The sequence below is a fragment of the Drosophila kikkawai genome, chromosome X (assembly GCF_030179895.1).
Source record: "Drosophila kikkawai strain 14028-0561.14 chromosome X, DkikHiC1v2, whole genome shotgun sequence".
NCBI lineage: Eukaryota > Metazoa > Arthropoda > Insecta > Diptera > Drosophilidae > Drosophila > Drosophila kikkawai.
Window position 1 is genome coordinate 22,315,276 of NC_091733.1, and position 12,065 is coordinate 22,327,340.

The window sequence follows — 12,065 nt, forward strand, 5'->3', positions numbered from 1 at the left end:
ATATTGACTATTATATTGACTATTATTTACTCTATTGTCAATAATATTACCAATAGGTGCGAGCCGCTCAAGGCATTGGTATTGCCAGACTGTGTGGGGAACCCGTCGCTTTTACCCAACTTATCGCGCTTTCGGTTTTTCGCGGCCAGAAATCCTTGTGCTACCTTTTTCAGGGAGTGCAGATTTCACTTTCCGTGGAAAAGAGCAGGAAAATCTTCAAAAGGGCCTCGTGAGCCCGCATTAAATGGCGTTGCCGGACCGATAAACAAGATTCTCGAGACCAGCGAACACAGTATTTTTGGTATTTTCCCAACCAATTTCGACCCGCTGTGGTGTTTTTCCAGCGTAACAGACGGCGGTCACACTGCTACCGAACCGAAAAAGAAGTGCAACGCGCTGCGTCTAATTAATTTTTGATCACTTTGATCGATTTGGCCGCGGCCGAAACTGGACATTCGCAATTGGGCGGCCAGCCGCCCTTGCCCCCCTCCTGACCGCCATTAGACGCCGCTGCCGTCGCCGAGCGAGTGACGCACGTCGGTGTGTGTGCCTTGTTATTGTTGTTGTTGTAGGCGCTTGCTACGTTCGCCGTTCGGCGCTGGTGTGCGAGTGCTAGCTGGGCTAGTGTGTGTGTGTGTGTGCACGCAACAGCAAGTGTGTGTGTGTGTGCAAAGCAGTATTGTCAAAATTTACAAAAAAAAAACCAAGCGAAGAACGGAAAAACTCATGAAATGAGAAGCTTACAGTTAAATAACTAAAGTGACTGAGGTGTGCGTGAGCTTGTGTGTGTGCGTGCGAACGGAGCAAGGCGTTCCAGGGTCCTGGCAAGGCCAGCGATCTTCTGTTTACAAACACATCATCATCAACATCGGCGCCCATCTCTCTTTTAGCTGCAACATTTGGAAGACTGGAAGACTGCGAGCAGCCCGCCGCGCGCACCAGAAGCAACAAGTAAACAGCCCGGGCCCGGAACAAGCAAACATACGCAAACGCACCAGCCAAACGCGCACCTGGGAAGGCCCGGGTGTGCTCGGGGTGCGTCCGCATGTGGTGGCGTTGGCGGCACTCCGATAGAAGCAATAGAACCGAGTCCCGAAGTGACCTCATCGCAGCCAGATTCCAGGGCTTGATTCCCATCTGACAGAGAGAGAGAGAGAGAGAGAGTGACACTTAGCTAATTCCCATATTCCAGTTCCTCCTGCAGGGCTGCAGGGTAGGTAAACAACCTGTGGCTTTTCCCATTGATTTCCATATTAACATACTCTCCCTCTTTCTGGATGTTCCAGGACCCACAGAGCAACGGGAAGAAGCAGCTAACCGGCGAACCTGCCATGGATGTGGAACGAAAAAGACGGTGAGTGGGTGTGTGTATATGTGTGCTCCTCATCCTCCTCCTTCTGCTCGAGATGGCGGCCCAAAAGCGACTGTGTGTGCTGCTCCACTCAATTAATTGTCAGCTTCAGTGGCAGTAGCAGCCGCAGCAGCGCAGATACGTGCGACTCGGACTCCGATTCAAAGCCCCGACTTGGACTCGCACAAGCCAAAACATAAAGAGAAGAAAAATCAGAAAAAAAACACAAATGAAAAAGTATTACACCGCCTGGCAAACACCTTCCATATCTCATGTTCAAAGCGACAGCGCGGCGGCAATCAAATTGACAAGCGAGTGAACAAAACGGGGGGCGACTTTTATAATAAATTTGCCATTTTCGCATTAAAATTTGTAAGCGCACAAAACAGACCCAAACGGGCCTAAGCTGGAGCTCTGCTGCGGCTGCTCCGGCTACCGCTGCTGCTGCTGCTGCTGCTGTAGCTGTAGCTGCTGCCGTTGTCAGTTGCAGGCGTCGCGTTGCATCGGCTGCATCGGTTTTTCTTTTTTTTTTTTTTTTGTTTGTTATCACTTGTTTCTTGCAACTTTTTGGGGAGAAGCAGCTGCAGCCATCGGTCGGAGGACCCTTGGGGTTTAACCCACTAGAGTATAGTCTAAATAGGGCATGTGGCCATGGATATTACCCGCCGCCCTGCACTCGAGCGAGCCGGAACGGTATGTTGTAGCCCACTCCCACTCCTCCTCCTTGAGTTTGTATAAATTCATAAGTTTTATTACCCATTTAAACGTCAGTTCTCCTAACAAAGGCCTCCCCATCGCATCCCATTGCATTGCGGCGCACTTATGGTTATAAAAGCTAGCAGTCAGCTAGCCAGGCTTCTTTGTGGCTGCTACCCTTCTTCCCCTCTTCCGAAATTCATTTGAATTAATAAGGTGTGAAGAGAGATTCTGCAATGCAGAATGTTGCCAATAGATGATGCTCTCCCCTTGGTTTCAATTTGTTGGGTTGACGAAAAACTGCTTTGCTTTAGAGACACAAATTTGGCGTTGACGTTGTATAAATTAAATTGAAAATTATATTGTCTATAGGTGACGATAATGTTGTCGCAGTTGCTGCTGCTGCCTGCTGCCTGTTATTATGTATTATTATTTGTTGCTGTTCATAATTATGTTGTTGTTGCCACTTTTGCCGCTTTGGCCAAATCAAAATCAAAACCAAAACCAAAAAAATCAACAGCAAATAGCTTACGAAAATTCATCGTAGCTATTTTTTCTGTATTTTTTTGAAAATTCCACTTTCCCAAGTTGTTTGCCGCCGCCGCCGTTGCCGCTCAACTTAACTCAACTCAACGCAACTCGACTGCTATTACCCCGCTGTTATTGTTTTTGGCTTTTCTGTCAAGCCGTAAGTGGCGATGATGAAATCACAACAATTCAAACACCTTTTAGTATCAATTTTTTTAAGCGCCGACAGCTCTCGGGTCTAGCAAGGCATCGGATGCTCCTCCTCGCCTCATTTTTTGTATTGTTTTTGCAAATATTTGCCACAGCTAATTGCATAAAAGTCTTGGACAGGCCCACAGAGCTTACTTCGGTCTCTGAATAATTAAAAGTTGTACATTTGGAAGGAATTCTCTTCTTCCCATTGATCTTTATTTCTTTATGGTCTGCTAAGCTTTAAACGGTTAAGTACCTATTAATTTTGTGTTTATTTTTGGCATAATTAATTCAGCAAATGTACCATGGCATTCTGATCTTATTTTTGCCTTTGGAGATGATTCTTTTTGGATGTACCTCAGGCTGAGGGGAGGTTGATTTTCTCATTTATTTTTCTATTTTTGCATAGATTTGTTTGCTTCTTGTATATATTTTTACAATTGCTTAGAAACTTTATTAGTATTATTATATCTTTCGTTTATTATCACTTTTGCTTTTACTTTGTCTTGATTTTTCCTTGGCTTTCTTACATATCTTGTAAGGGGCTCTCGGTTTGCGATACCCAAGGTGTTGGCTCATCATCTGCCTGGCTGCTGTTCCAACTGCTTTGTTGCTTTCCGTTTTTCCCGGGATTTATCAAAGTCAATATATACACACACTGCGAGAGCGGTGATAAAGTCAAGGCCTCCTTTACTAGCTTCTCCTCTTTGGGAAAGGCCTGTCAGGTTTCTCAATGAAGCGCAGTGTTCTAATTGCGATAAGCCCTCGTCTTCGAACTCGGGATGTCGCTGCTGTTTGGAGCTGTCTGTCGCAGTTCCTTGTATACCATCCTATCGGATGCAGAGGCACACGACTCCTTAGCCTCCTACGTCTCCTACTCTGAATCCCTCTTCTCTGCCCCTATAATGGACTGAATGCGATGGCGCTCAATGAAATTTCGACGATTCACTCTTCTCTTTTTGTTTACATTCATCAAGTACAGCGAGCACAGTTGCGGTCATATTAATAGGATACATTTAAGATCAATTAAGATGGCTTACAAGTCATTAAAACTGTTTTATTGATGTACAGAGAAGCATTTCAAGTTTGAAACCCAAACTATAAATTAGAAAGCTGTTTTAAAGGGGAATATGTCTTAGGACAGCCTTTTTTCTAATTGGTCTAAAACTATACCTCTTAGTAAAGCTGGAAATAAAATGGATTATATAATCGATAAATCGAATTTTTTCAATTATGCAATAAATTGATACAAATTTTCGGAATCGATATATAAACCATAAATTTATAAATCGATTATGTAAATCGATATTTAATGCAATTTATTTTATTTTTCCATTTTAATCGATTATAATCGAGCTCTAGAATTGTTTAGAAAAACAGATCGATTCACTGAAAATTGATTTATTTCCCGCTCTACTTCTTAGGCTCTTTGAAAATTAGTAAAGAAGCCTTCAAACTCTTTAAGAGATTATTAAAACTTCTTCAGCTCCAGGGGATACCCCAACAAAAGCAGGCAGCACAGGCATAGCCAAAGACATGGCCAATTAAATTGGGCAAAGCTGAAATAATAACAATTAAAGAGCTGCAAGCATGCGTTGCAGGGCCAGGAGGAGTAGGTTTTAGAGCAAGGGGAAGAGGTAGCCAGGGGTAGCTAGAGTTGGGTGTAGGTGTAGGTATCGCCCAGGCAGGCGATGAGTAATCTCCGCACTTTCCCCACAGTTCTGTTTGTTTTCGCTAGCGATTTGCATGGCGACCAGCAGCGGCGGAAGAACAACTGAACCATCAAAACACTAATCGAAAGTAAACAAACGAACGCAATGAATCGTTGCCGCAGTATATGATTAATTCCAGTTAGAAGGTGGATAGAACTCAGCCCTGCACCATTGTCGAATGAGAGCGTCTGCTCGTCGATGAAAAGTTGACGAAACTTTGATGAAACGTTGATGACAGTGGCCCTACAGGGTGGCTAATTTTCCCCCCCTTAATTTCTATTCTTAACAGGGCGAACACGCTCGAGCGCGAGATGCGCGATCCCACCAGCATCTGCAATGTGGACTGCCTGCTGGACACGGTGTCGGCTTTGGTCAGCGACTGCGACCACGACTCGCTGCGGCGGCTCAAGAACATCGAGCAGTATGCGGCCAAGTGTAAGTTTACCTTCTAAATATCCCAATTTTCTTACTTACATCCAACTTATTCAATTAACAGACAAACCCCTGGCCCTGCGCATCAATCAGCTGCGCATGAACGTGGAGGACTTTGACTTCATCAAGCTGATCGGCGCCGGCGCCTTTGGTGAGGTGCAACTGGTGCGGCACAAGTCCTCCAGCCAGGTGTACGCCATGAAGCGTCTGTCCAAGTTCGAGATGATGAAGCGCCCGGACTCGGCCTTCTTCTGGGAGGAGCGTCACATCATGGCGCATGCCAACTCCGAGTGGATTGTCCAGCTGCACTTTGCCTTCCAGGTGAGAGATCCAACCACTCCATAGTGTATTCCCCACCAGACTCACTGAGTTTCCTTTGCTCTTTTTATAGGATGCCAAATACCTGTATATGGTGATGGACTTCATGCCCGGCGGCGACATAGTGTCGCTGATGGGCGACTATGAGATACCAGAGAAGTGGGCCATCTTCTATACAATGGAGGTGGTGCTGGCTCTGGACACCATCCATAACATGGGCTTTGTGCACCGTGACGTCAAGCCGGACAACATGCTCTTGGACAGCTATGGCCACCTGAAGCTGGCTGACTTTGGCACCTGCATGCGCATGGGTGCCAATGGCCAGGTGGTGTCCAGCAATGCGGTGGGCACGCCGGATTACATCAGTCCGGAGGTGTTGCAGTCGCAGGGCGTGGACAATGAGTATGGGCGGGAGTGTGACTGGTGGTCGGTGGGCATCTTTCTCTACGAGATGCTGTTCGGAGAGACGCCCTTCTATGCGGACTCCCTGGTGGGCACCTATGGCAAGATCATGGACCACAAGAACTCGCTTAGCTTTCCGCCCGAAGTGGAGATCAGCGAGCAGGCCAAGGCCCTTATCCGTGCCTTCCTTACGGACCGGACACAGCGCCTGGGTCGGTATGGCATCGAGGACATCAAGCAGCATCCATTTTTCCGCAACGACACCTGGTCATTTGACAACATACGCGAGAGTGTGCCGCCGGTGGTGCCGGAGCTCTCCTCCGACGATGATACGCGCAATTTCGAGGACATTGAACGCGATGAGAAGACGGAGGAGGTGTTTCCCGTGCCCAAGGGCTTCGATGGCAACCACCTGCCCTTCATCGGCTTCACGTATACCGGCGACTACCAGCTGCTGTCCAGCGACACTGTCGATGCCGAGTCCAAGGAGGCTGCGGCAGCGGTGAACAGTGGCAGTGGAACGGCGAGCAACAATCACGCCCATGGCCCTGGTCATGGACAGGGGCATAACCACCGCCATAGGCCATCCAATTCCAATGAGCTGAAGCGTCTGGAGGCGCTGCTGGAACGGGAGCGGGGAAGATCGGAGGCTTTGGAGCAGCAGGACGCCGGGCTGCGGCAACAGATCGAGCTGAGCACGAAGCGAGAGACCGAGCTGCAGCGTATCGCCTCGGAGTACGAGAAGGATCTGGCCCTGCGGCAGCACAACTACAAGGTGGCCATGCAGAAGGTGGAGCAGGAGATCGAGCTGCGCAAGAAGACCGAGGCGCTGCTGGTGGAGACGCAGCGCAATCTGGAGAACGAGCAGAAGACGCGAGCGCGTGACCTCAATATCAACGACAAGGTGGTGTCGCTGGAGAAGCAGCTGCTCGAAATGGAGCTGAGCTACAAGACCGAGACGGAGCACACACAGAAGCTGAAGAAGCAGAACGCCGAGCTGGGCTTCACGCTCAAGTCGCAGGAGGAGAAGGTGCGCGACATGATCGAAATGATCGACACACTGCAGAAGCACAAGGAGGAGCTGGGTCAGGAGAATGCCGAGCTGCAGGCCCAGGTGGTGCAGGAGAAGAACCTGCGCTCGCAGCTCAAGGAGCTGCAGAAGGAGACCGAGAACAAGATGCAGACGCTGGCCAATGATATCGAGCGGACGATTAGTCGCGAGCAGAAGGCCCAGGACGACAACCGAGCGCTGCTCGAGAAGATCAGCGACCTGGAGAAGGCCCATGCCAGTCTGGACTTTGAGCTGAAGGCGGCCCAGGGCCGCTACCAGCAGGAGGTCAAGGCCCACCAGGAGACGGAGAAATCCCGGCTGGTCTCGCGAGAGGAGGCCAACCTGCAGGAGGTGAAGGCCCTGCAGTCGAAGCTAAACGAGGAGAAGTCCGCCCGCATCAAGGCCGACCAGCATTCGCAGGAGAAGGAGCGCCAGCTGAGCATGCTCTCGGTGGACTACCGCCAGATCCAGCTGCGCCTGCAGAAGCTCGAGGGCGAGTGCCGCCAGGAGTCGGAGAAGGTGGCTGCCCTGCAGTCGCAGCTCGACCAGGAGCACAGCAAGCGCAATGCCCTGCTGTCGGAGCTCAGTCTGCACAGCTCAGAGGTGGCCCACCTGCGCTCCCGCGAGAACCAGCTGCAGAAGGAGCTGGCCGCTCAGCGCGAGGCGAAGCGACGCTTCGAGGAGGACCTCACTCAGCTGAAGAGCACCCATCACGAGGCGCTGGCCAACAATCGGGAGCTGCAGGCACAGCTCGAGGCGGAGCAGTGCTTCTCGCGGCTGTACAAGACGCAGGCGAACGAGAATCGCGAGGAGAGTGCCGAGCGTATGGCCAAGATCGAGGATCTCGAGGAGGAACGTGTCTCGCTGAAGCACCAGGTTCAGGTGGCCGTGGCTCGTGCCGATTCCGAGGCTCTAGCCCGCTCCATTGCCGAGGAGACGGTGGCCGATCTTGAGAAGGAGAAGACGATCAAGGAGCTGGAGCTAAAGGACTTTGTGATGAAGCACCGCAACGAGATCAATGCCAAGGAGGCGACCCTGGCCACGCTCAAGGAAACGGAAACCGAGCTGCACAAGAAGCTGGGCCAAAAGGCCGTCGAGTGCGAGGATCTGGTGCAGCAGCACAAGAAGCAGCAGGAGGATCTGGCCCAGCTGAGGGGCAGCAAGGACGAGGAGATAGCCAAGCTGCAGGAGAAGTGCAAGAACGAGGTGCTGCTCAAGCAGGTGGCGGTCAACAAGCTGGCCGAGGTGATGAACCGCCGCGACTCCGACCTGCCCAGTAAGTATAATCTTGATGTCCTAGTTCCTATCCCCCCCTCCTGACACTGATTTTATCCACAGAGCAAAAGAGCAAGGCCCGTTCCACCGCCGAGCTGCGCAAGAAGGAGAAGGAAATGCGACGACTGCAGCTGGAGCTGTCGCAGGAGCGCGAAAAGTACAACCAATTGCTGCTGAAGCATCAAGACCTGCAGCAGACCTGCGCCGAGGAGCAGCAGCTCAAGCAGAAAATGGTCATGGAGATCGACTGCAAGGCCACCGAGATCGAGCATCTGCAGAGCAAGCTCAACGAGACGGCGTCTTTGTCCTCCGCGGACAACGATCCCGAGGATAGCCAGGTGAGCATTGTCATTACCAACACACACTCACACACAGACAACTCACACGAACACCACAACAACCCAATCCCAAACCCAAACCCAACCCGGGCCTCTCTAGCACTCCTCTCTGCTCTCCCTCACACAGGACTCGGTCTTCGAGGGCTGGCTAAGTGTGCCCAACAAGCAGAACCGGCGGCGTGGCCACGGTTGGAAGCGACAGTATGTGATTGTCTCCTCCCGGAAGATCATATTCTACAACTCGGACATTGACAAGCACAACACCACGGATGCCGTGCTCATCCTGGACCTCAGGTGTGTTTTCCGCCCTACTAAAATCTAGATATAGTTAGATATACTCCTTCCCTCCTGCAGCAAAGTGTACCACGTACGCAGCGTCACCCAGGGCGATGTCATACGCGCCGATGCCAAAGAGATTCCGCGCATCTTCCAGCTTCTGTATGCCGGCGAGGGCGCCTCCCATCGTCCCGACGAGCAGAGTCAGCTGGATGTGAGCGTCCTCCATGGCAATAGCAATGAGGAGCGCCCCGGCACCATTGTCCACAAGGGTGAGTGTGCCACCAAAGAGTCTCTTAAAGAGAAAGTTTAATGATAAAAGCTTCTTCTCGCAGGTCACGAGTTCGTCCACATTACGTACCACATGCCCACGGCCTGTGAGGTGTGCCCGAAGCCGTTGTGGCACATGTTCAAGCCGCCGGCGGCTTACGAATGCAAGAGGTGAGACTGAGCTCCACTGGATGTATGTGATATGGTTACTTACTCTCCCTCTGCCTCTATCTAGATGCCGCAACAAGATACACAAGGAGCATGTGGACAAGCACGATCCTTTGGCGCCCTGCAAGCTCAATCATGATCCGCGTAGTGCCCGGGACATGCTGCTGCTGGCCGCCACGCCCGAGGAGCAGTCGCTGTGGGTGGCGCGACTGCTGAAGCGTATCCAAAAGAGTGGATACAAGGCCAACTCGTCCAACAACAATAGCACCGATGGCAGCAAGATATCGCCCAGGTAAAGCCAGTCAGGGAGCCAGCCAAGCAGATGTTCAAATAGAGTTTTTTTTTTTTTTTTCAAACAAACAAAAAATCCCTACAAAATCCTTCCTCCAACTACTAACTGAGAATAATTGTATTCTCCTCCCGAACCCACGGCTTTTGTGTTCCCCGTGTCTCTAATCTCGATTGGTATTTCTCTTTCTCTCTTTTTCCTCCAAATTTCGCTGCTAACCATCATCACCATCATCATCATCATCATCATCATTATCATCATCAACAACGCTACTCTCTCTCGCCCACAATCACTCGCTCTCTCGCCACATCTCCCGATTTCCGTATTCGGCAGCCAATCGACGCGCTCCTCCTACAAGCCGTATGCGGTCAATGTGCAACGCTCCGCCACGCTGCCGGCCAACTCATCGCTAAAATGAAAGCCGCCCGCCTGCCTGCTCCAACCGATCTCAGATCGGGAGCAGCGAGACCAACAGCCTGTGCAAAACTGATAAACTGATACTACTTACTCCGCTGACAGAGCAAGGGGAGCGGGAGAGAGCAGCAGCAACGAGTGCAGCTACAACTACTGTCTAAAATTAACGCTCTAAAACCAACATATATGCTAAACAACATGCTAAAGTAATCTAAAAACTATTTTTTGATCAATTTACAAGCCTAAAAAAAAAAAAAAACTAAAAACTTAAAGCTAAACAAAAACTGAGAGGGAAAACTAATACGAAAAAAAAAACTACAAGTATATGTAAAGCCAATGCAACGTCGTCTAACGCTTATCTAACAACAAAAACCTATTGAGAAAGTAACGAGAGATCGGGAAAGAATCGAGAAGAATGGCGAGTAACGAGAGGTCAGAAAAGAATCGAAAAGAACGGCGAGTAACGAGAGATCAGGAAAGAATCAAAAAGTAATGGAAAACAGAGGTGGCAACGAGTGGTAGTGGCCATGGATAAACCCCAATATATATTTTATATATATAATTATAAATGCGATACTCTATGCTATTCCATGGTAAGCTCTCTCTCTCTGCATTCTGTAAGCTGCCTTCTGCATACTGCTCAGCACAACGATGACGAGAGCTGCTGTTGTACCCTTAGTTAAGTGTATTCAAGCCGGATACTCTCCCACTTATTGATGCCTTGTAGGAACCTTTTTTTTATAAACATTTACATTTATGCATACATATACAGATATATGTTTATATATATGAACTTTGTTGTTGTTGTGTAGCGAATCCGATTGGCCAAACATTGTTCTTAGCTTGTAAAAATAAGAGAAACAATAACGAAACAGATATATATTCAACGAGAGCATATCCTGTAAGCTAGCTAACAGCACACACAAGGCAGAGCACTAAGTTAAAGCCACTTTACAAAGCTTTAACTTGTATATTCCATTTAATGAAACACAACTCTATTCTATTCTTTTTTTTTTTACAAAAAAATAACCTAGACTTAGGCGTTGTAGTATGAGAAGATGCGAGAATATCAATCAGTTACTTAAAAAGGCGGTTGCAGGTGCAAGTGAATATATATATATAAATATATATATATATACATACATATACTGTCCTCCGATCCGATCACGTTTGCAGTTATCGCAGTTTCCACTTTTCTTTCCAAGCGACTACTCGCTGAGATGTTGAGCGAGTGCAAGTTCCACTTTTAATTATAATTTCCCAAAGTGAAATGGTGATTGGGGAGGCGGAAATGAGGGAAACCGAAACGTAATCGTAAGCGGACACGGAAGAGGACATCCTCTTAGCCATGGACAGAGCGAAACATGAATCGAAACCAGAGTAAACGTAAACGTAACCTAAACTAAAATACAATATTACAATTAAAAGTAACGTAAAAGTAAAGAGAGAAATGATGACGGACACAGGAGTTGTGTGTGTGTAAAAGGCTACGTCTAAGTATTAAATATCCAATATGTTTTAGTTTGTAAGCTAAACAAATTATTTATTTGTATCGTTTTGTTCGATGGCGTGCGCAGACGGAAAACGGCAGCAACAGGCAGCGAAGCACTCTCCAATTTTTTTTTTTTATTATGATTTTGTATTCCCATTTTTAATGTTGATTTTTGCTTTAAACCAATTGTATGATTTCGATGCCCAACGTTCAAAGTTTTTGTGTAATTTTGAGAACGAGACGAACGAGTAGTGACGAGTAACGAGTGAGAGTGAGAGGCGCCAGCGAATTGCATTTAAAAGAACAGGCGAAATTTAATTTGAATGCGATTTAACAATTACATTAGGTATCGGTTATCGTTGTTGTTGCCAATCGGCAATCGTTAAGTTCTGACTTTGATTTTGACTCTGATCCTCGGTTGAAACCGAAATCGAAACTGAAACGAAGACACGACGTCGACATGGACATTATTGAAGCGCTGCTTTTTGCTTTTTACAAATTTGTATTTTATTTGTACTATTATTAATTATGATGATCATTCGTATTACGTTTATGTTTAATATTACTCTCTAGTGTAACCACGTCTGTAATTGCATTTGTCCTCGAATCTTATCGACTGGCATCCAAATGGAATTGCAAGCGTTAAGGCAAATAAAGTAATAATGTGTATAAAATCCCAGCCCCCCATTTGTTTTTCATTTTCATTTTTTATTCTTTGGTTTCTTAGCCGAAAGACTGACCAAGCAAGCGCCTTATTACCCAGGATCAACAACACATACATACATATATCTGTAACCATAGAGCCTAAGTCTCCAAACGAAAAGTCTGAGATCAAATGAGAACCGAAACGGTTCGTGAAAC

General features: G+C 48.0%; 1 protein-coding gene across 4 annotated transcripts; it reads left to right on the forward strand.

Moving 5' to 3' along the window:
* Window positions 1-345: 345 nt before the first annotated feature.
* Window positions 346-11,883, forward strand: Rok (Rho kinase). Of its 4 annotated transcripts, none has more exons than XM_017180702.3 (12): window positions 346-540; window positions 891-1,217; window positions 1,287-1,354; window positions 4,769-4,914; window positions 4,976-5,232; window positions 5,303-7,958; window positions 8,021-8,295; window positions 8,396-8,589; window positions 8,650-8,843; window positions 8,907-9,012; window positions 9,077-9,301; window positions 9,632-11,883. In XM_017180702.3, exons 3-12 carry the CDS (start codon window positions 1,332-1,334, stop codon window positions 9,714-9,716), a joined length of 4,161 nt encoding a protein of 1,386 aa, XP_017036191.1. In that variant the 5' UTR covers window positions 346-540; window positions 891-1,217; window positions 1,287-1,331; the 3' UTR covers window positions 9,717-11,883. The 4 variants fall into 4 exon arrangements, with proteins under 4 accessions (XP_017036191.1, XP_017036193.1, XP_070144795.1 ...); XM_017180704.3 differs by having other exon boundaries at window positions 891-1,213; XM_070288694.1 differs by lacking the exons at window positions 346-540; window positions 891-1,217; window positions 1,287-1,354 and adding an exon at window positions 1,980-2,044.
* The last annotated feature ends 182 nt before the right edge of the window (window positions 11,884-12,065 follow it).